Source organism: Nilaparvata lugens, chromosome 14 (genome assembly GCF_014356525.2).
Source record: "Nilaparvata lugens isolate BPH chromosome 14, ASM1435652v1, whole genome shotgun sequence".
NCBI lineage: Eukaryota > Metazoa > Arthropoda > Insecta > Hemiptera > Delphacidae > Nilaparvata > Nilaparvata lugens.
In genome coordinates, this window is record NC_052517.1 from 4,410,342 (window position 1) to 4,436,421 (window position 26,080).

The window sequence follows — 26,080 nt, forward strand, 5'->3', positions numbered from 1 at the left end:
CGATTCATCATTCGATCTCATTCTTGGACGATCCAGTCGGGGGTCCAGGGGGCGGAGCCCCCTGGCTAGACGGATATGGCGAGCGAAGCGAGCCTGACAGCTAGTTATTTATAATTACATACCTGTATTCAGAAGTCATATTTTCTGGGAGTCTTAGCCGGTGATCTTTCCATGTCTGTGCAAAGAATATATCAGCTGCATAGGTCTGAAAATTACAACAATAACATAATGTAGAACAAAAATTAATCCAATAAATTATTCTAATATGGCCTCTTGAACTGTTCAATTAATATAGAAATACTAGCAAATAACCCGTGCTTTGCAATGGTCTAATTGAAAACTTGACCTACTGAAATATTGAAGAATTTGAAATTTGTTTTCGAGATATCCGCTCTTAAAGGTGTGAAATTTTTGAAAAAACACGTTTGCCCTCAACTTTTTACTTTCCTTGCCCTATTACCATAGGTAAGGAAAGTATTGCTTTCCGAAAAAAATAAGGTACCCCAATTTCCAAATTTCTATACGTTTCAAGGTCCCCTGAGTCCAAAAAACTGGTTTTTGGGTATTGGTCTGTATGTGTGTGTGTGTGTGTGTGTGTGTGTGTGTGTGTGTGTATGAGTGTATGTGCGTCTGTGTACACGATATCTCATCTCCCAATTAACGGAATGACTTGAAATTTGGAACTTAAGGTCCTTTCACTATAAGGATCCGACACGAACAATTTCGATCAAATGCAATTCAAGATGGCGGCTGAAATGGCGAGAATGTTGTCAAAAACAGGGTTTTTCGTGATTTTCTCGGAAACGTCTCCAACGATTTTGATCAAATTCATACCTAAAATAGTCATCGATAAGCTCTATCAACTGCCACAAGTCCCATATCTGTAAAAATTTCAGAAGCTTCGCCCCATCAATGCAGATAGATTTATTCCCAATTATCAGGCTTCAGATACAATTGAAATAAAAAAATCAAGTGGAGTAGATTGAGCATGAAAATCTCTACAATTAATGTTCAGTAACATTTTCACCTAAAATTGAAAATAAGATTTAAATTCGAGAAAATGTGATTATTCAATTGCAAATTATTGTTGATTCTATTAAATCATTCACTATGAAGAGATAGCAGACCTCATGTGTGTCTCCAGCGTTATTGCCCTGTCACCAGCTGGCTCAAATATTTGAATAGTAGACTTGAGATGCGCGGAAACACTAGCGTCAGGTGATCAATTCTCATAACGGCATGGAAAGTTGTGTGAGTGCGCCACACCAGATTTTTTCTATTTTTGCTCTTATAACTTTTTAAAAATCGATGGAAAAAATCCATGTTGATCATGAGCTTATAGAACATTGAATTCTCTTCAATTTGATGTATAATTTCACACTTTTACGAATTTCCCTACACCTTTTGCAGCAGCTTTAGTGTTGAGTGTGAAATCTCCATTTTTGCAACAAAATAGACCAATTGACAGAGGAATTTGGAGGGAATATTTAAAACAAAATTTTTGACTTTGCTGCTTTGTTGAGACTAGTTAGGAGAACATATCAAAAGTCACCATTCCTAACTCATGTGCTAAGGGGATGAGGGTGATTTAAAAGTTGCATTTTCCAGCGTTTTTCTTCCACGCTCATATCTTGAGAACAATGCGTTCATCAGACATAACCAACAAATCAAAACTGAAGCTTGATAAATTCTCTACACTTTTTGTTCAGTACAATTTTGTGATATTCCCAACAGTTCCCGCGATATTCGCTCTTAAAGTGTGTAATTGTTAAAATAACAGGTTTTTATCCAATGTTTTGCTCTTCCAGGGCTTATAAAACTCCAACAATGCATCATTAGAACTGATGCTTATTGTAGGTTTGTAGAGCATTGAATTCTCTTTGAAATCATGTATTATTCCACTATTCCAAGTATTCCTTTCATTTTTATAGCAGCTTCAATGTAGGGGGTGAAATTTTCATTGCTGCACCAATTGATCGTTTGACAATGACATTATGAAGGGTATCTTCCCAACTCTTCCCTCTATAACCTTTCCTTCACTGGACTAATTGACCGAGCGAAGTGAGGTCTAAGATTCCAGTCGACGGTTTGGCATTTCTCTTAATGTTTAAATGTTTATATGTTGCGCATTTACGGCGAAACGCGGTAATGGATTTTCATGAAATTTGACAGGTATGCTCCTTTTTAAATTGCGCGTCGACGTATATACAAGGTTATTGGAAATTTTGCAATTCAAGAATAATATAAAAGGAAAAAGGAGCCTCCTTCATACGTCAATATTAGAGTAAAAATTAGACTATAGAATTATTAATCATAAATCAGCTGTCGGGTGGATTATAAAAAGCATGCCATGATGCATGCAATTCAATACCTCAATGTAACTTGGTAAAAAATAAGCAGCTGTGTAGACTATAAATTATTGCATGCCTCATTGAATGCAATTTTTATGCACTATTGAATAGGATGCAAAGAACTTATAACTGCTCGTCTGGGCGCCTATAGTGTGGTCCACGTTATAATGACAGTGGATGAAGATAGAAGAATAGCGATGCCGATTCTCTGCATTAATTATCTATATTTCTACACTGTCAAAAACATAATTTACATCGTTGTGGACCTGGAAAAGGATAGTACAACCGGCTTTGTCGAATGATAGACAAGGATAGCAAAACCAAAGTTGATCGAATACTGTCATTATAACGTGGACCTCACTATAGATGTCTTCTGGTTTTCTCGCGCTAAATTCCGGAAAGCGTTATATGATAATTAAATCTTGTGTAAGCATGATCTGATCAAATAAATAGTTAGTGTATCAGTGTGGATGTGCTTATGGTTTGGGACGTCCTTAAGCGGTCGTCACACCAATGTCCGCTAGCGGTAGCGAGCTCGCTCCCGCGGAGGTGGTTTTTCTGGAAGCAGTTCACACCAAAAAACGTCCGCCAGCAGTAGTTTGGTCTTGTTCTTGTTTTGTCTTGCTAAAGACAAGTAGATGAAGACAAGTTTGACATCAAGTGAATTGATGTCAAACAACTGGAAAAAACTATTGTTCAGGCAATGAACAAACTATCATTATTATTATTTATTATTATTATTATTATTTTGTTGTGTGAAGCCACAAATTCTGAGCGACGTTAAAGAATCCAATCTCACCACTATTCAATGTATTGATCTATCAGTCTATATCGATAGTTGGAATAACAGAGACTCTATTCTGATAATAGACCGACTCTATACTTGAAATAATTATCAATATCATCTTGACTTTTTTTAGTTTTGTGCGCTGTTCTGTTGTTGTAAATTGGATGCGAAATAAAGAATCTTATCTTATCTTTAAGTTTGGTAACTTTGTTTAATTTTTCTTCTGAAAGGAAATAATGGCCTGAATAATACAATCGGCAGAAAATTGAAATAATAAGTTTTTAATAGAAACTGAGCATAAGAATAGGTATATAATGAATATGAAATGGTGGATTTGATGACTTTGTACTTTGAGAATCCTTCAATAGTTTTTCACAATGTATAAAATAATAATAGTATGGAATAATAATGATGATAATAGAATATTACAGTAGTGCTAAATACTCGTAATTATAAATTATTGTAACAGTAATAATGTCCTTTATTAGTGAGTCTCGGTATTCTGCGCATGCGCTACCGATGGCGAAGTTGTGGAGTTGGCTTTCCATGTTATTAGATTGGCCAGGTCAGACCGAGCTCACTACCGCTAGCGGTACTCCCACTAGGAGACGTTTCAAAAGTTCGCCTGGCTCGCCAAGTGAAACTACCGCCGAGGTACTACCTCCGCGGTAGCGAGCTCGGTGTGACCTGCACAACTTAATAACATGGAAGGCGAGTTTTTTGACTTCGCTACCGCCGCGGACGCGAGCTCCGTGTGACCTGCGCGAGGTCTACTGTTCACAGAACTATACTAGTTATAGAAATGAATAAAATACTTACCATAGAGTTCTCATCTATGGAATCGAGCCCCATGACTGTTACATGGAAATAAACTATAGTCGGATTCCCATCCTTCTTTGGCGGTCTCATTTTATCATATTGCTTTGGATCCTCTGGCATAATATCATTTATAGTAAGACTCGTAGATGATCTGTAAGAGAAAAGACAAAATTCACAAATAAATTCAAAATACAAACTGAATTTCTCAACTAAATCTGTCAAAATTCCTTTGACAGATATTAATATTGGATGGATATCTTCTATATATATAAAATCTGGTGTGGCGCACTCACACAACTTTCCTTGCCGTTATGAAAATTGATCACCTGACGCTAGTGTTCCCGCGCATCTCAAGTCTACTATTCAAAGATTTGAGCCAGCTGGTGACAGGACAATAACGCTGGAGACACACGAGGTCTGCTATCTCTTCATAGTGAATCATTTATTAGAATCAACAGTTGCCAACAGTTTGCGATAATTGGATAATCACATTTTCTCGAATTTCGAGCTTATTTTTAATTTTAGGTGAAGATGTTACTGAACATTAATTGTAGAGATTTTCATGCTCAATCTACTCCACTTGATTTTTTTTTTGTTTCAATTGTATCTGAAGCCTGATAATTGGGAATCTATCTGCATTGATGGGACGAAGCTCCTGAAATTTTTACAGATATGGGACTTGTGGCAGTTGATAGAGCTTATCGATGACTATTTTAGGTATAACTTTTCAAAATCGTTGGAGCCGTTTTTGAGAAAATCGCGAAAAAACCTGTTTTTGACAACATTTTCGATATTTTAGCGGCCATCTTGAATCCCATTCGATCGAAATTGTTCGTGTCGGATCCTTATATTGTGAGGACCTTACGTTCCAAATTTCAAGTCATTCCGTTAATTGGGAGATGAGATATCGTGAACACAGACGCACATACATTCATACACACACACACACACACACACACACACACACACACACACACACACACACACACATACATACCAATACCCAAAAACCACTTTTTTGGACTCAGGGGACCTTGAAACCTATAGAAATTTAGAAATTGGGGTACCTTAATTTTTCGGAAAGCAATACTTTCCTTACCTATGGTAATAGGGCAAGGAAAGTAATATATATAACAGCGAAATGGCACTCACTCACTGACTGACTGACTGACTGACTCACTCACTCGCAGAACTAAAAATCTACCGGACCAAAAACGTTCAAATTTGGTAGGTATGTTCAGTTGACCCTTTAGAGGCGCACTAAGAAATCTTTTGGCGATATTTTAACTCTAAGGGTGGTTTTTAAGGGTTTAAAGTTCTTTTAGCATGTATATTCTTCTTATTCCAATATCTAAAAATTATAATTGAAATGTCCTTTCAGTTCTTCTTATTCTCTCAATTTATAATTGAAAAATGTCCATACCATATGTTAATATAGAACTATAATGTAGAGAGAGTACCTCTTCGAAACAAGTGTTAACTGGTAACTAAATTAATAATTTTGTCAGGTTGGCATTAAGTTAAGTTGACTTTGTTAGGTTGGCACCAAGTTGAAGATTGAAATGCATTTATCGCGGAAAAATTGATTGGGCACTGCTACTTTAATCAGAGCTATTCCTGGGAATATTATATTACTAGCCGTCAGGCTCGTAATCGCTCGCCATATCCGTTTAGTCTGGAACCCCGACTGGATCGTCCTAACATATGATGAAAATGCTCAAATGAAAAATGAAGGCGAGCGACCGAGCCTGCTGATCTCATTCTTGGACGATCCAGTCGGTGGTCCAGGGGGCGGAGCCCCCTGGCTAGACGGATATGGCGAGCGAAGCGAGCCTGTCGGCTAGTTTATTATATACTAGAACTATAGTGAGTTCCACGTTATAATGGCAGTGTATGATTGACAAATACTGTTGCTGTCCTTTTCTATCATACAACAAAACAGATAGCACTATCTCTCTCTCGCTTTGCAATGTTGTCTATTTGCCAGAATATTTTATATTCACTTTTGACAGTGACTGTACAAAACTGACCAAACAATTATCAGCCGCCATTTTTTCTTCATTCTATCAAAATACTTGAGTACACAAGTCGTATAATTGATTTAAAATGTATTTTTGAAACAATGAAATGATTTTTAAACATTACCGTATGAGATACACAAATTAAAATACCTGAAATGACATTTCAAAAGTTGATAACTAACCTCCTAGACTTCATCCATGCTTCAGACAGCCTAACCGTATAGGTTAGACCTACTCGTACCGGTATAAATAATATATTGAAAAGTTATTTCAGAATTAATCCATTGAAATTACTCATTTTTGAATAGAATTTCTATTTTTATTTTAAAAATTATTATTCTATTTTAAAAATAGAAATTTAGAATTTTAAAAATAAATTGGAGTAGAATATCTACCAAATAATAACTTAATTTCTGTTGTTTTGAAATTCAGATTGTTGTATCAAAGGTTTTTAAATTAGCCGCCATTTCAGGTTTGTATAAAAATAAAAATCTGATCTCAGTTATGAAGCAAATTTTTGAATCAAATTATGAAAAAATATATTCCCTTGATTAATTTGACATTAAATTGATTATTTTATCAAGGAAATGATAATTATTATAAGATTAAATTTAATGGGATGAATTAAGTAACAGCTGTGTACAGTCAGTGGCAAAATGGAGAGACTTGGCAACGTTTTTTCCTATCTTTCTTCACTGCCATTATAACGTGGACCTCACTATAGCAGGTAACCCGTTATCAGCAAGGGAATAATTGAAACCTTGTCAAACTGAAACAAGACCTACTGAAATCTTGAAGAATTTGAAATAGGCCGATAACCTTAGGTAACCCGTACTCGTCTAATTAAAAACTAGACAAACTGAAATATTGGAGGATTGAAAATAGGCCTATAACCATCCTCGGTAAATAAAGAATCTATAAGCAAAATGTCTAAGTTAATGAGTTGAGTAGTTGAGACGTGATGATGTGTCATTCATGAATTTCCTATCCCCTACGTGTATAAGCCAGTTCTTTCCTCTATTATATTATAGACTAGCCGTCAGGCTCGCTTCGCTCGCCATATCCGTCTGGACCCCCGACTGGATCGTCCGAGAATGAGATCAGCAGGCTCGCTTCGCTCGCCTGCATTTTTCATTTCAGCATTTTTATCATATGTTAGGACGATCCAGTAGGGGGTCCAGACTAAACGGATATGGCGAGCGAAGCGAGCCTGACGGCTAGTAATTTAATATTGCCAGAAATAGCTCTGATTGAAGTAGCAGTGCCCAATCAATTTTTCCGCGATAAATACATTTCAATCTTCAACTTGGTGCCAACCTAACAAAGTCAACTCAACTTAATGCCAACCTGACAGAATTATTAATTTAGTTACCAGTGAACAACTGTTTCGAAGAGGTACTCTCTCTAGATTATAGTTCTATGTTAACATATGGTATGGACATTTTTCAATTATAATTAAGAGAATAAGAAGAATATACATGCTAAAAGACGAACTTTAAACCATGAAAAACCACCCTTAGAGTTAAAATATTGCCAAAAGATTTCTTAGTGCGCCTCTAAAGGGTCAACTGAACATACCTACCAAATTTGAACGTTTTTGGTCTGGTAGATTTTTAGTTCTGCGAGTGAGTGAGTGAGTGAGTGAGTGAGTCAGTCAGTCAGTCAGTGAGTGAGTGTCATTTCGCTTTTATATATATAGATTATCCTCTATTATGTATAGAAGATAGATCATGCTGGTTGTAATCTCAAATGTCCGTTCTTGTTGAAAATGAACAATTAAGCCAGTTTCAAAAATAACATCGGGGCGCCGAGCTTCGCTGGTTATTTATTTATTGACTCTTGATAAACCGAACACAATTCTTTTAAATGATTGGGGAAGTACTAACAGGCACAGCCCAAAACTGTTTCTTTCCCGAATTTTGATTTATACACTATAAATAGTCCAGAAAGTAGGTTATTTGGTTCCATACACTTGAATTCAGGTTCAATTTTCTGTTAAAACATTTGAAAACAAAAAAAATATCAATTAGATTACATGCAAACCAAATTAAATAACAAAATAACACTCACTAATCACTTGAAATTGTCAAATAATGATCAACTTTGAAAATTATGATATACTCTAGTTCAGGAGGATTTGTCATGTCGACAAATCAGATTATTTTGATCAATCGATTAAATTGTCTAGCTAGATGAAATTTCTCGCTGATTGATTATGATTACACAGCTGGAAATAATTCTGTCTCTCTCCCACACAGGCACACGCATCTTCTGTTATCGAGAGACGACGAAATTATCATCTGCTTTCCAAGGATGAATTACCCTTTTAATGTCGTTCAGCGAGTTATCCAAAGAATGAGACCTATAGTGAGGTCCACGTTATAATGGCAACGTTATAATAAAGATAGAAAAATAGCGATGACGATTCTCTGAATTAATTAATTATATTACTACACTGTCAAAAACATAATTGGCATCGTTGTGGACCTAGAAATGGATAGTACCACCGGCTTTGTCGAATGATAGGCAAGGATAGCAAAACCAAAGTTAATCAAATACTGTCATTATAATGTGGACCCCACTATAGTGCAATCGAATCTTTATATCATAAACCTACTATGTTCCAAATTTCGTGAAAATCGTTAGAGCCGTTTTCGAGATCCGTAAAACATAACCAGAAAATATAATTTTATTTATATATTAAATAACCAGATATATAAATACAGATATTGCTCGCTTAATATAATAGGATTGTAGACAAAAAGTGTTTATGATGAAACTATTACATAAATTTCATTATTCCATCTTTTTCGGTGATTCTAGTTTCATTGGCTGTTTCAATCTGTTGCATGTCGAATGATACAGTATCACGGTGGTTTGTATCATGCTTGCTGCCAGCGCTATCTAGCGTCACGTTTTACAACTACATTAAGCTTTTCTCTACTCGATTTTCCGTCAGTGCAACTTTGTTCACTGTTTTTTATCAAATTTAGAGGTAAATTTTGCAAATTTGACTATCAAGAAACCTTCTTTGATGTGTGGAGAGGTGTCTGAATGAATTTGAATGCGATTGGTTCAGAATATATCACTGGAACTGACTTTATAGGTGCTGCCTCTCGCCAGAGTTTTGTGCAAATGTTTGTATAAAAACGCACTAATCAGCATATCACACATACTTAAACATCAGTTAATTTGGTATTTTTTTTGGAGGATCATTGTGATTTAGAGTAACTGATTGTTTAATTACACATTGATTCCACATCTCAATCAATGCATTTTATCCTCTTTTTTTCTGTGAAATGAATTTCTAATACTTTCTTTATCACCGAATTCAATCCTTTTATCTGTGTTGACTCTCTCCTTACCCTGATTAACATTGAACGAGCGCCAGCGAGCTCTTACTTTAGTCTAGACACTAACTGGAGGTCAAAGTACAGGATGGAAACTGTCAATCAAACGCCTATCTATCCAATGCTTTTTATGCTATGGAAAAAATGTCACGTTTTTTGGAAAAAATGTCACGTTTTTTGGAAAAAATGTCACGTTTTTTGGAAAAAATGTCACGTTTTTTGGAAAAAATGTCACATTTTTTGGAAAAAATGTCACGTTTTTTGGAAAGAATGTCACATTTTTTGGAAAAAATGTCACATTTTTTGGAAAAAATGTCACATTTTTTGGAAAAAATGTCACGTTTTTTGGAAAAAATGTCACGTTTTTTTTGGAAAAAAATAAATTAAAATTAAATTTTTGAACCAATTATTAGTATAATTTTTCTTTTAATGAAAAATTAAAAATCTTATACCGAATAATTAATTAAATTTCAATTTTTTTTTCAAAAAAAAAAAAAATTCAGTCAAACACATCTGCTTCTTTAATATCCAAAATTAAAATTTTACATTAATACCTAGATGATATGTGTGTGTGTGTGTGTGTGTGTGTGTGTGTTACAAACATAAATATTAATAAATTATGGAATACAAATTCAAACGTGAACTGATTTTGTTAACATTTAAAACAGTTGACATCAGGTACTTGTGGATGAAATACGGCGTGAGGTCCACTGTTCACAGAACTACTAGTTGTATGATAGAAAAGGACAGCAACAGTATTGCCAATCGTACACTGCCATTATAACATGGACCTCACTATAACAGTATTGATAGGAGGTCCGGATCACTTTACTGAATTTACTGATCCGGATCAGTTGATCTCGTTCACTGCCAAGAGCCAATCAGAAGACCAGGATTGGAATTTCCCAAGGTCACGTGACATGTCTAGTATTTGTGCCATGTAATGCCCGGTCTACACGACAATGACAAACCTGCCAGGTTTGCCACTAATCATCGCATCATTAACTTGTAAAATTATTATATTTTTTTGGAGGATCATTGTGATTTATAGTAACTGATTGTTTACTTACATGATGATTCCATACCTCATAACCTCAATCAATGCATCTTATCCTCCTTCTTTTCTGTGAAATGAATTTCTTTTTCTTTCATTATCACTGAATTTCATTTTTATTTCTGTGTTGACTCTCTTCTTTCCCTGATTAACATTGAACGAGCGCCAGCGAGTTCTTACTTTAGACTAACTGGAGGCCAAAGCACAGAATGCAAACTGTTAATCAAACGCCTATCCAACCAGAATGCTTTTTACATGGCACAAATACTATATACGTTCACGTTATAATGGCAGTGGATAGAGATAAAAGAACAGCGTTGCCTTAAATTACATTTCTACACTGTCAAAAACATATTTGGCATCGTTGCAGAGCTAGAAAAGGATAGTACTACCTGCTTTGTTGAATTGTAGACAAGGATAGTAGTATTGGAATTAATCAAATACTGTCATTATAACGTGGACCTTATAGACACGTCACGTGACCTTGGGAAATTCCAATCCTGGTCTTCTGATTGGCTCGTGGCAGTGAACGAGATCAACTGATTCGGATCAGTAAAGTGATCCGAGCCTCCTATCAATACAACAGTATACATACAGTAAGGAAACTTGGCTATACCCTGACGCCAAAATCCGCCATCTTGTTAGGAAGCGCCGCATTGTAATAGTATTGATGGTAGGTTCGGATCACTTTACTGATCCGGATCAATTGATCTCGTTCACTGCCACGAGCCAATCAGAAGACCAGGATTGGAACTTCCCAAGGTCACGTGACGTGTTTAGTATTGGGGTAATGTAAAAAGCATTGGTTAGATAGGCGTTTGATTACAAGTTTCCATTCTGTATCTATTCTTTGTCAATACTATTATAGTAAGGTCCATGTTATAATGGCAGCGTACGATTGACAATACTGTTGCTGTCCTTTTCTATCATACAACTAGTAGTTCTGTGAACAGTAGACCTCACGCCGTATTTCATCCACAAGTTTTAAATGTTTTAAATGTTAACAAAATCAGTTCACGTTTGAATTTGTATTCCATAATTTATTTATATTTATGTTACACACACACACACACACATACAGACCAATACCCAAAAACCACTTTTTTGGGCTCAGGGAACCTTGAAATGTATAGAAATTTAGAAATTGGTGTACCTTAATTTTTTCGGAAAACAATACTTTCCTTACCCATGGTAATAGGGCAAGGAAAGTGAAAATATTGGAGATAAAAAGTGTTTATGATGAAACTATTACACAAATTTCATTATTCCATCTTTTTCGGTGATTCTAGTAAGTTTCATTGGCTGTTCCAATCTGTTGCATGTCGAATGATACAGTATCACGGTGGTTTGTATCACGCTTGCTGCCAGCACTATCTAGCGTCACACTTTACAACTACATTAAGCTTTTCTCTACTCGATTTTCCGTCAGTGCAACTTTGTTCACTGTTTTTTATCAAATTTAGAGATAAATTTTGCAAATTTGACTATCAGGAGACCTTCTTTGATGCGTGGAGAGGTGTCTGAATGAATTTGAATGCGATTTGTTTAGAATATATCACTGGAACTGACTTTATAGGTGCTGCCTCTCGCCAGAGTTTTGTGCAAAAGGAAACACACCAATCCACCAGGAACATCAATCTAGAAAGTCAGGAATTAATATTCAATATATAATTATTTGGAGGATCATTGTGATTTAGAGTAACTGATTGTTTACTTTCATTTTGATTCCATACCTTAATCAATGAATTCTATCCTTTTTCTTATCTGTGAAATTAATTTCTTTCTTTTCCATTTTCAATGAATTCTAATCTTTTTACTTTCCTTGCCCTACTACCATAGGTAAGGAAAGTATTGCTTTCCAAAAAAAATTAAGGTACCCCAATTTCAAGTTTTCTATACGTTTCAAAGTCCCCTGAGTCCAAAAACATGATTTTTGGGTGTTGGTCTGTGTGTGTGTATGTGTGTATGTGTGTGTGTGTGTATGTCTGTGAACACGATAACTCCATTCCTAATTAACCGATTGACTTGAAATTTTAAACTTAAGGTCCTTATACCATGAGGACCCGACAATAAGAAATTCAATAAAATTCAATTCAAGATGGCGGAAAAAATGGCGGATAATTACTAAAAAACCATGTTTTTCACGTTTTTCTCGAAAATGGCTCTAACGATTTTCTTCAAATTTATACCATGTATAGCTATTTATAAGCCCTATCAACTGGCATAAGTCTCATTTCAGGGAAAATTTCAGGAGCTCCGTAATATTCTTGAGAAAAATGGCGGATAATGACTAAAATACCATGTTTTTCACGGTTTTCTCGAAAACGGCTTCAACGATTTCCTTCAATTTATACCATGGATAGCTATTTATAAGCCCTATCAACTGGCATAAGTCTCATTTCAGGGAAAATTTCAGGAGCTCCGTAATATTCTTGAGAAAAATGGCGGATAATGACTAGAAAACCATGTTTTTCACGGTTTTCTCGAAAACGGCTCCAACGATTTCCTTCAAATTTATACCATGGATAGCTATTTATAAGCCCTAACAACTGACATGAGTCTCATTTCTGAGAAAATTGCAGGAGCTCCGTAATATTCTTGAGAAAAATGACAGTTACTAAAAAACCATGTTTTTCACGATTTTCTCAAAAACGGCTCTAACGATTTTTTTCAAATCTTTACCCTGTATAGTTATTTATTAGCTCTATCAACTGACATGAGTCTAATTCCTGGGGTACTAATGGGGGGTCCACCCAATCCTTGAGAAATGGACTTTGTAACCTCCTTCTCGTGCATGAGATAGGTAGGTACACGGTTTTTACTTTTTCTTCTTCCATATACCGTGGGTACGGTAGGTAGAGCAGTTTATAAAAAGAACACAGTCATAGTCAAGATATTTCATCTGTAGAACAGCTGTTTTGACGAATTTAAAAAAAATCATCGAATTTCACAATTTACATAAAGGAAAAAGTACTCTGAAAACAATTGTATAAACACATATACAGTAGTCTGATCGTAGTTGCAAATATGTTGCCGTCAATCGTCATTATGTTATTCCCCTAAATTATTCTCGTTTGATAATGAGGCTTATAGTTCAATGAGCAAGGAAAGTTGTGTGAGTGTACCACACCAGATTTTTTTCTGAGTTGTCTAATGTCTTGTCTTGTCTTCTTTCCATGATCAACATTGAAAGAGCGCCAGTGAGTTCTCACTTTTGACTAACTGGAGGCCAAAGTTGTTGTCCTTGTCCGTCTGTTTGTATTTTCACAATAAATTTACAAAGAACTGAACAATCAACTTCAATTTTTGGACATGTATTCTTAAAAATATTCAGGGCCGGTTTCCGAGCTCGGAATTTGGCTAAGTTTTGGACTTTAAACAGCTGGAGTCAGAAAATTGGCTTTCCAAAACGGGGCGTAGTCATAGTCATTGTCAAAGTCACGTTTGAATTAAATTTCGATAAACTAGAAGATTGAACACAAAATAAAATGAAGAGAGAATAGTGTAGTTTCAACTATTTTGAATTACTTAGGAATGTTTAATTCCGTCAAGGAAAAACTTTTCCAATGAAAATCTCTACAATTAATGTTCAGTAACATTTCCACCTAAAATTGAAAATAGAAAATCTGGTGTGACGCACTCACACAACTTTCCTTGCCGTTATGAAAATTGATCACCTGACGCTAGTGTTCCCGCGCATCTCAAGTCTACTATTCAAAGATTTGAGCCAGCTGGTGACAGGACAATAACGCTGGAGACACACATGAGGTCTGCTATCTCTTCATAGTGAATGATTTAATAGAATCAACAATAATTTGCAATTGAATAATCACATTTTCTCGAATTTAAAGCTTATTTTCAATTTTAGGTGAAAATGTTACTGAACATTAATTGTAGAGATTTTTATGCTCAATCTACTCCACTTGATTTTTTTTGTTTCAATTGTATCTGAAGCCTGATAATTGGGAATCTATCTGCATTGATGGGGCGGAGCTCCTGAAATTTTTACAGATATGGGACTTGTGGCAGTTGATAGAGCTTATCGATGACTATTTTAGGTATGAATTTGATCAAAATCGTTGGAGCTGTTTCTGAGAAAATCACGAAAAACCCTGTTTTTGACAACATTTTCGCCTTTTTAGCCGCCATCTTGAATTGCATTTGATCGAAATTGTTCGTGTCGGATCCTTATAGTGAAAGGACCTCAAGTTTCAAATTTCAAGTCATTCCGTTAATTTTGAGATGAGATATCGTGTACACAGACGCACATACACTCATACACACACACACACACACACACACACACACACCACACACACACACACCAACACACACACCCACACCACACACACACACACAACACACAACACACACACACCACACACACACACACACACACACACACAACACACACACACACACACACACACACACACACACCACACACACACACACACACACCACACACACAACACACACACACACCACACACACACACACACCACACACACACACACACACACACACACACACACACCACACACACACACACACACCACACACCACACACACACACACACACACCACACACACCACACACCACACACACCACACACACACACACACACACACACACCACACACACACACACACACACACACACACACACACACCACACACACACACACACACACACACACACACACACACACACACACACACACACACACACACACACACACACACCACACACACACACACACACACACCACACACCACACACCACACACCACACACACACACACACCACACACACACACACACACACAATTGTTAACTGGCAACTGGCTTCAAAACAATTGTTAACTGGCAACTAAATTAATAATTTCGTCAGGTTGGCATTAAGTTGAGTTGACTTTGTTAGGTTGGCACCAAGTTGAAGATTTAAATGCATTTATCGCGGAAAAATTGATTGGGCACTGCTACTTCAATCCTGCGAATATTATATTACTAGCCGTCAGGCTCGCTTCGCTCGCCATATCCGTTTAGCCAGACGTTTAGTCTTGACCCCCGACTGGATTGTCCTAACATATGATAAAAATGCTCAAATGAAAAATGCAGGCGAGCGAAGCGAGCCTGCTGATCTCATTCTTGGACGACCCAGTCGGGGGTCCAGGGGGCGGAGCCCCCTGGCTAGACGGATATGGCGAGCGAAGCGAGCCTGACGGCTAGTAATATTATAGATTACAAAGGCATTGGTATGTAATAATCTTATAGGTTGCCCTCTCAATGGCCGATTTCAATTCCAAGTACGACACTAGCGCTGCATGTGAGTCTATGCATCTTTAAGGTCTTTAGTTTAAGCCAACAGCTGAATTAAATCGAGTTCAAGCTTTGACTGTGCAAACGGCCATTACTCTACTAATGAATACATCAGGCTTCAATGGAATTCTGAAGTATTCAATTATATTTTCATGGTTTATTGAAGACTCCGATATTCAAAGCACCCTCCAGCCTATTGATTGAGATCTTGAATCTTGAAAGAAATTTTATCTTCATGTTGTCACGTTATTCTTTATATTAAAATAACGATTAGCCTCCTGCTTGGCATCAGTCGGTAAAGCATGAGATTTAATATAATTAGGTCGTGGTTTTCTAATAGTATTCAGTCTTAAAAAAAAATCTTGATAGGCCTAGATATGGGCTTCTCCTATAACTCTTGTAATTCAATAAATAATAAATATATATATAAATGATATTTATACTATAGTGTTGAGGAATAAAAAATAAATTGCACACCATGAAAGTTTCATACATATATTACATAAATAATGCAAAGATCAATCGAGGCAAAAAATATATATAGAGCGATAAAAAATATAATATAAAAAATAGAACAATAATTTTAAATCAGCAAAATATCACAGGCTAAACTTTATATTCTAGATTTATGGCACGAATCATTACCATGTGCCTTTATCTTAAAATCATATGCATTCTTTTGCATGTAGCTGCGACATGCACTTGCTAATACTTGTCGACTTGGATAATTCAATCAAAAAATGTGTGCTCTAAGATCAGCTTGATAAATTAGCCACTAATAATCCAAATATATATATATATATATTAAAATCTCTAGTATTTAGTAGATTTATTTGTATCGAATATATATTTTTTATCTCAGGGTGCAAAATTCGGCACCTGACGGAATAGGTAGAGCCATTCATCTAGTGAATTAGAACTATAATAAATTATCGCAAATTGTATTGCAAAAAATTAAATATTATATGCATATGTTTTAATAGCCTAGATTTCGTACTTCTTTGATTAAATAGAAATTTCTAAAATATTGATCTATGTTTTTTTTTTTTCAATTAAATACCTTTAATACTAATTTTTACTTGCGCAAGTATTACTCTTATTAATTTCTCAATTTATAATAAAACCCTTTCGGCGAGCTAGCTTTGATCATCAGATTAATTCGAAGCACTAGGGCGCCCATCACTAAATTCAAATTTAATCACTCACGTGTCGAAAATCTTCTTGTAAGCCGCCGATGTCGATCCAACTCCATGTGGTCCGGGAATATGGTAGCCGGAATCGTCTCCTCCAAGGGGTTATAAATTTAATTAAAAATGAAAATGACTTCTGCTTCACAATAGCATCACGAAGTCTTTTAAGAAATTTAATAATTTACTTAAACTTTAACTTTTACAAAATCATTAGTAAGGTACTACGCTCTAAAATATTTGGGGTCCTCTTATGGTGGCATTTGGCTGGCGAGTCTGGTTCTTCTTTTCCAAGTTTTACAGATCCTCTTTCCGACTTTCAAATTAGCATAAAATTTAAATATCTTAGTCCTCCGCCATTAGGTTCAAATAGATCTTACAAAAAATGCCAAGATATTGCTTAGATTATATGATTAATAATTTCTTTGCATTCGAGCCATATCGATAACATAGATTACACAAATTTTTAACACAAATCTAGTACATTTATATAAATATATATAAATATTTTTGAATTGGCCTACAGTTGCCGCCTATTAACTGCCGTTTTACTATTGGTGCATGCAAATTTTATTCGGTATTCATGCGCCTGGTAACTCTTATTTCCTGAATACATTAAATTATTTTTATTTGGTTTTTTATTTATGCTCTTTGCATGCTAGTTAATATTCTATACATTAATATTAATTCCATGCTACCTAATAATTAGCCACGTGGACAGGTGTTTTTTCACATTGCACACCATCCGATTGCAATAAAGCTCTGCCAAGGGGTTTTGGTCAGATTCTACGTTCTTCGGTTTGATCGATCTCTAGGTCACCGATCCGTGAATACATCTACATAACCTCAATCTTCAAATATTTTATATAATAATCTATTTATGAGCAATAAACTTCCTTCAAATCCTTTTTAGGTTCTTGTACCATTTAGCCAGAACAAGCTGATGCTATCTAATCTTGGTTATTATCTGCTTGGCGATATTAGCCAATTACTTTATTTTTAGACCTATTACTATTTCTGTTAGGGCTTTTTATCTACCCAGATTTAATATGTTACACGCGCCCCTGGGTTTGAATTCAAAATATTTGAGAATCACAATGTTTTTAATGAAAACCCACCCTTCAATACATCGATATACACTATACTTTATTTATAAATTATACTCTCATACTTCTATCACAGTTCGCAGACATATTTGCTGCATCTCCTTTATACCTTTATCAAATACAATAACAAATTCTCCTCCTCAACACACATAAAATATCATAAATATAAACTTCTAAACGCATTCCTCCTGACAACACTTAAAACATAGTAATTTTTAAATTCGCCGCTTGCAGGGCCGCCAACTTAACTACACACATTTCATAATTCTCATAAATGATTCCTTTTAGACAATAATTTCGATTCATAAACTTCTGGGCTTATATCTTATAGTATTTCTTAGGTCTTAATATAAATAATTTTCTATACACCAGGTACAATACTTTCTTTTGCTAATGGTTCTTTGGTTTTGGTAGCTGGTATTCACTTTAAGTCTTTTTCAGGTAACAAACGTGGCATAATTAAAAGTAATAAATATAAAAACATATAAATAAATATATCGACATTAATAAATATAATAAATAACAATAATAAATAACTCTTTGGGTACAGTACTTCTTTTTATAAACATATGTTCAACAGACATTACATTCATTTGATTTGGGTGGCTTTGGTCAGCTGGTCGCTGTTCTACATTTCATAGTGCTACATGTTACATCAGAATTTGCTATCGACTTTCATAACTAACCTAACTGCTCAATTTTTTCTCTTAAAAAGGTAATTAACAAATTTTAATTTTATTATCCCCGCTTGTGTCCTTTTTTATCTGATGTATATGATTTAATTACATATTTAAAAATTGTTCTTTTCCTTATTGCAGGCTTCTAACGGCTGGAAGGAATTAAAACATTGGATTGTTGCCACGAGGTCCTATACCAATATTAAATTTATTAAGGAAGGTTAGTAATCGGTTTGATAATAATGTTTTCCTTGATTTTCTTATCATATTTATTTCAAATTCGATAATATTTCATGTAGAAATGTTGTGATTTACTTGCATCTTCTTGCATTCTGTTTATAGACATGATTTAGGCCGGTTAGGTTATCTGCTATCCGTTGGTGAGGCTGTCCTAATTGATAATTATTTTCATCATAAATTTGAAGCCCTTGTATCTGGTATATCTTTTTAAACAATTCCAAGCTTCATTTATGGTAGTTCCTTTTAATCCCTTCTTTTTCCAATCAATCTGTACTCTTAACTCATCCTTCCTTTCATTATCATTTAATATTCTTGATCTTGGTTCATTATAAATTAGTAGGCTCACAACAATAAACATTCTTGTAATATTAAATTTCAAATTATCAATCATAGATTCATTTAATAATAACAATACAATATTTTCCATCATATCTACAACACAGTCGTTTATTAATATCACAGCCATTATTACAAACATTAAACACCATATCCAAACATTTACAATCTTTTGCATAGTATAACTTCTCATCAGATAATAGTCAGGTACTTCCATTTTCTTAATATTATTTTTTAATTCTTCCAATCTTATTAGCCACCGTTTATCCTTTATTAGTTCCCACAAGTAATCCATTTTATTGTTGCCCATGCACGAATCCATATTTGTTCTTGTAGTTCCATTTTTAATCCCTTCATTTGATCCATTTTGCCGGTCACATCGTCGATCATAGCCTTTAAAACGTATGTGCCGCGGATGCACGCCGTCGGTCCGCTCCTGTCCTCCTCGGTGTCGGTCCGGTGATCTTCTTTGCCCCTTGAAGCGTGCATGCGGCCTCCATCGGCGCGCGCGGTTCCTCCGTTTCTTCCGCCTCCGGGCCTTGCGATGCATGCTCCTTCGGTCATGTAGTCCGTTCTCCTCGTCCTGATGCCGGTCGGGTGTCCTCGGGCGCCTCCGTCTCCGGGCCTTGCGGTGGTCGCTCCTCTTGTCCTGGATGCCGTCCTCTCGTTCTTCCATGGGGTCCTTGGTTTGCGTCAGTGGTGTCCCTTGATAAGCGGTTGTAGGTTCGGTGCGCGGATCTGTTACATTTTCAATTTGTTCTGTATTCACCGACTCCTTGATTATAGTATGATCCTGGTGGCTGTTGGTGTTCTCCGGCGGTGAGGGATCTTCGGTAGGGAACAGGATGCTTAGTAGGGATTGATGCTTGCGGCTGGTTTTTTTTGCATTGTTGGCGGCGGTTTTTTGTGGTTGGATATTGGGGGTATCATATAGTCCTGGTTTATTAGCTGTAGTTTTCTGTATATCTGGTGGCGGGTCAATGGGTGCTGGGTTCCGTGTTTTTTGTTGATTTAATCCTGTTGCATGCGCTAATGTGTAGTTTGTACTTACTTGTTGAGGTGGCGGTTTATAATTTCTGTTGTAATTGTTTTGTGTGTGATTATTATGTGAGTTTAATCGATCACGGCCATCATAGTGATTCCTACGATTGCTCTGCTGGGCATAGTGGTTGGTTGTACGATTTTGAAATTTTTCATTATTCCAATTACCATTTTGCCTGTGCTCATAGCGGCGTTCAAATTGAGGAGCAGATCGGTAGCGATCATATGATACCGGTTCATAATTTTTGCTGTTATACTGATTAAATTTTGAGTTATGTAGATTTGGTGCGTATCTCTGGTCTGAACGGTGGTTTGATATTGCCATCACAGACTGTATGCCATATAAATGATTTATCAGCTGCTTGCAATCAGTAATGGGTTGTGTGGCGAGTGCCATTCTAACTTGATACGGTAGCTTCTTTAGAATAATACTTGCTAATGCCGATTCATTAATGGGCTCGCTCAATTGAGAATTTTTAAACTGTAGGGCAGTGACGAAAGTGGTACATGCACCGTCTAAGTTAGGGTTGAACTCGCATGATATGATGTCCGCTAGCACGTCCAACTGTTTACTTCTGCTCCAATACTGTTCCAGGAAGACAGCTACAAACTCATCCAATGATGTAAATTCATGGGCTCTACTCCGAAAGAACATCAGGGGTTCGCCAATCAATAAATTAGTCAAACGAAGACGCCAAAAATTCCAAGAGGTAGGTGCAAGAGTTTGTACTAATTTTATCTGATCAATGAATGGTTGAGGTTGCAAATGGCGATCAGTATTATCAAATTTTCCTAGTCCTTGTAATATACTATGTACGTTGAGGTTGTCTGTTTGAATCCCTTGAGGTCGTTGTTGAATATGATTTTCTAATGCTGTTATTTTTTCCTGTGTTATCTGCCATTGACTATTATGTGTAATTTTATTTGCGTTTACTTCTTGATTTAATTGAGTCAGAGTGGATTTTTGAATTAGTAGAGTTCCGTTTAAAGCTTTACAGGTTTCAGTATTTTGATTGATGCTACCTTGCAGTTGATTCATTTTTGTGGACATATTAATCTGTTTATTTTGTATTTCTTTAATACTGTTAATATTTTTGTCAACTGTAGTTGTTAATGTTTGATTGGCAACGGTAATTTGTTTGTGGATTTCTTGGTGGCAATCGGCCTTAATGTTATTGGTTATATCCTGAATGGGTGTAGTGATTTGTATGGTTAGGTTATCTATCCTTTCGTTGAGCTCACATGTAACCGTATCCAACCTTTCCGATAATCCTGTCGTAACTTTATCCTGACTTTCTTTTTGTAGGGTTATCATTGCTTTTAACTCTTCCCTATGACTCTCTACTTTAGTTTCAATATTATCCAACCGTTGTTCTACTGATTTTATAGCGCCTGTGGTCTCTTTCATACCCTGTTCCACTGTTTGTTTATTTTCCTCTTTTACTGTAGCAATCTCTTTTTTAATCTCCTGCATCATACTATCCATTGTTTTTTGTAACATAATGTTGAAAGTGCTACTAGTTTGTTCCATTATTACCTTTTGAAGCGGATCTAATTCTGTGATTGAAAATATACTTTGTTTGCCCAGGTGTGACTCGGCCTCCGGCGATGCGGGTTCTGCAGGCTGCTCCTCGCCCCCTTCAAAGTTGATCTCTACTATCCGTTGATTCAATGGTGTGTCAGCGGCGTCGATTCGAGTGGAGGATAGAGGTTGCAGACCTGGTGGATCGAAGACTATCGACCCGACGCTTCCTGGTTCCCTTTCTCGTGGCGTATTGGCATCTACCGTGGTGGGGTTTGATGTGCTTGGAGTCGACAAAGTGGGATCTGTGCAACCGCCGTACATATATGAAACTTCAGAGTTTGCGGGAGTGTGATTCATTATGTCAAATATGATAAATGCTAATTAAACAGTGACAAAAATGATAAGCGAAGATGCTTAAAAAAGAGACACAAACCGGGACTTACAGTGAACAGTGATGTGTAAAGTGTTTGGATACTCTTACAACAAGGTATTTATACTTAAGTTTTTTATAATGCTCTAGCGCCCCCAATGTTTTGTTGATTTATTCTTGGCTAGTTTACAGGCTGCGACTTATTTTTCAACCGGCTTAAACACCTAATATATTTTTGACTAGAAAGTAATAGCAGTTTAGGCTTATAAAATATAATCTCTCTCTATAAACATGTAATTTTTCACAGTACTAATAATATAAAATTTTCTTTAAAACATATAATTTCTCTCTATTTAAAGCTCTTGTTTCCCCAAAAAGTAATACAAATTTTCCTTCGCCAGTTTTCCTCACAACTCGTATAAGTTATCTATAATTTTCAATATGGTTATTGACCTAATTTCAAATAATTATTCAATGAGCTTGGCTCTCATCATCAGTCCCACGTTGGTACGACATGTCTTTGTGTCACGTTATTCTTTATATTAAAATAACGATTAGCCTCCTGCTTGGCATCAGTCGGTAAAGCATGAGATTTAATATAATTAGGTCGTGGTTTTCTAATAGTATTCAGTCTTAAAAAAAAATCTTGATAGGCCTAGATATGGGCTTCTCCTATAACTCTTGTAATTCAATAAATAATAAATATATATATAAATGATATTATACTATAGTGTTGAGGAATAAAAAATAAATTGCACACCATGAAAGTTTCATACATATATTACATAAATAATGCAAAGATCAATCGAGGCAAAAAATATATATAGAGCGATAAAAAATATAATATAAAAATAGAACAATAATTTTAAATCAGCAAAATATCACAGGCTAAACTTTATATTCTAGATTTATGGCACGAATCATTACCATGTGCCTTTATCTTAAAATCATATGCATTCTTTTGCATGTAGCTGCGACATGCACTTGCTAATACTTGTCGACTTGGATAATTCAATCAAAAATGTGTGCTCTAAGATCAGCTTGATAAATTAGCCACTAATAATCCAAATATATATATATATTAAAATCTCTAGTATTTAGTAGATTTATTTGTATCGAATATATATTTTTATCTCAGGGTGCAAAATTCGGCACCTGACGGAATAGGTAGAGCCATTCATCTAGTGAATTAGAACTATAATAAATTATCGCAAATTGTATTGCAAAAAATTAAATATTATATGCATATGTTTTAATAGCCTAGATTTCGTACTTCTTTGATTAAATAGAAATTTCTAAAATATTGATCTATGTTTTTTTTTTTTTCAATTAAATACCTTTAATACTAATTTTACTTGCGCAAGTATTACTCTTATTAATTTCTCAATTTATAATAAAACCCTTTCGGCGAGCTAGCTTTGATCATCAGATTAATTCGAAGCACTAGGGCGCCATCACTAATTCAAATTTAATCACTCACGTGTCGAAAATCTTCTTGTAAGCCGCCGATGTCGATCCAACTCCATGTGGTCCGGGAATATGGTAGCCGGAATCGTCTCCTCCAAGGGGTTATAAATTTAATTAAAAATGAAAATGACTTCTGCTTCACAATAGCATCACGAAGTCTTTTAAGAAATTTAATAATTTACTTAAACTTTAACTTTTACAAAATCATTAGTAAGGTACTATGCTCTAAAATATTTGGGGTCCTCTTATGGTGGCATTTGGCTGGCGAGTCTGGTTCTTCTTTTCCAAGTTTTACAGATCCTCTTTCCGACTTTCAAATTAGCATAAAATTTAAATATCTTAGTCCTCCGCCATTAGGTTCAAATAGATCTTACAAAAAATGCCAAGATATTGCTTAGATTATATGATTAATAATTTCTTTGCATTCGAGCCATATCGATAACATAGATTACACAAATTTTTAACACAAATCTAGTACATTTATATAAATATATATAAATATTTTTGAATTGGCCTACAGTTGCCGCCTATTAACTGCCGTTTTACTATTGGTGCATGCAAATTTTATTCGGTATTCATGCGCCTGGTAACTCTTATTTCCTGAATACATTAAATTATTTTTATTTGGTTTTTTATTTATGCTCTTTGCATGCTAGTTAATATTCTATACATTAATATTAATTCCATGCTACCTAATAATTAGCCACGTGGACAGGTGTTTTTTCACATTGCACACCATCCGATTGCAATAAAGCTCTGCCAAGGGTTTTGGTCAGATTCTACGTTCTTCGGTTTGATCGATCTCTAGGTCACCGATCCGTGAATACATCTACATAACCTCAATCTTCAAATATTTTATATAATAATCTATTTATGAGCAATAAACTTCCTTCAAATCCTTTTCGAGCACTAATTGCAAAAGTGAGGTCCACGTTATAACGTCAGTATTTGATTAACATTGGTGTTGCTATCCTTGTCTTCTATTCCACAAAGCAGATAGCTCTATCCTGTTCTGTATCAAATTATGGTGTTGTGTATCAAGTTGAGATGATACTGTATCATATTGTGTTGATACGGTATCATGTTGTCAACCACTATAGTGAGGTCCACGTTATAAAGTCAGCACCTGATTAACATTGGTGTTGCTATCCTTGTCTTCTATTCCACAAAGCAGATAGCTCTATCCTGTTCTGTATCAAATTATGGTGTTGTGTTATCAAGTTGAGATGATACTGTATCATATTGTCGAGCACTAATTGCAAAAGTGAGGTCCACGTTATAACGTTAGTATTTGATTAACATTGGTGTAGCTATCCTTGTATTCTATTCCACAAAGCTAATAGCTCTATCCTGTTCTGTATCAAATTATGGTGTTGTGTATCAAGTTGAGATGATACTGTATCATATTGTGTTGATACGGTATCATGTTGTCAACCACTATAGTGAGGTCCACGTTATAAAGTCAGCACCTGATTAACATTGGTGTTGCTATCCTTGTCTTCTATTCCACAAAGCAGATAGCTCTATCCTATTCTGTATCAAATTATGGTGTTGTGTATCAAGTTGAGATGATACTGTATCATATTGTCGAGCACTAATTGCAAAAGTGAGGTCCACGTTATAACGTCAGTATTTGATTAACATTGGTGTTGCTATCCTTGTCTTCTATTCCACAAAGCAGATAGCTCTATCCTGTTCTGTATCAAATTATGGTGTTGTGTATCAAGTTGAGATGATACTGTATCATATTGTGTTGATACGGTATCATGTTGTCAACCACTATAGTGAGGTCCACGTTATAAAGTCAGCACCTGATTAACATTGGTGTTACTTTCCTACCTTTTTCTTGCTTTGCTCTGTTGCCAGATCGTCTTTTCACAATGTAGAATTAATCAACAACATAATTAATCTCAATCATAGAAATGCATTAAGAAATTATTGGAAAATATAATTGAATATTATAAACAAGAATGAACAGTAAATGTTACATCAAAAAACCTGTATCAGCTACCGTCTATAGAAGGCATTGACAAGACAGAGAATCGGCAACGTTGTTCCCCTGGACGCTCTGCCAGATCGTCTTTTAACAATGTAGAATTCATGAAAAATATTTTATCTTAATTATCGAAATATTGGAAAAATATCATTTCTTAATGATAAAATGTAATTGAAAAAATCAAAAAATGTAATTCCTAATAAAATGTAATCGATTATTTTAAAACGAGACAGAAAAGTTAATATTACATCAATGAACCTGTTTCAGCTATAGAAGGCATTGACAAGACAGAGGATCGGCAACGTTTTTCTACCATCTTTCTCTACTGCCATTATAACGTGGACCTCACTATAGAATATATGCTGATAATTATCATGAATAGTGTCTCTCATTAATTATTGAGAAATGTTGAGGATCTTATTCAAAGCTGA

At 35.4% G+C, this 26,080-nt stretch overlaps 1 protein-coding gene across 1 annotated transcript in view; it reads right to left on the reverse strand.

Annotated features, from left to right (window-relative positions):
- Nucleotides 1–26,080, reverse strand: part of LOC111052075 (glycine receptor subunit alpha-2) — a 69,790-nt gene that overhangs the window by 16,674 nt on the left and 27,036 nt on the right. The window contains exons 3-4 of the mRNA XM_039440565.1: nucleotides 3,958–4,108; nucleotides 123–205 (exon numbers count right to left, since the gene is read on the reverse strand). Of these exons, the coding sequence (XP_039296499.1) occupies nucleotides 123–205; nucleotides 3,958–4,108 (234 nt within the window). The remainder of the gene's footprint in view (nucleotides 1–122; nucleotides 206–3,957; nucleotides 4,109–26,080) is intronic.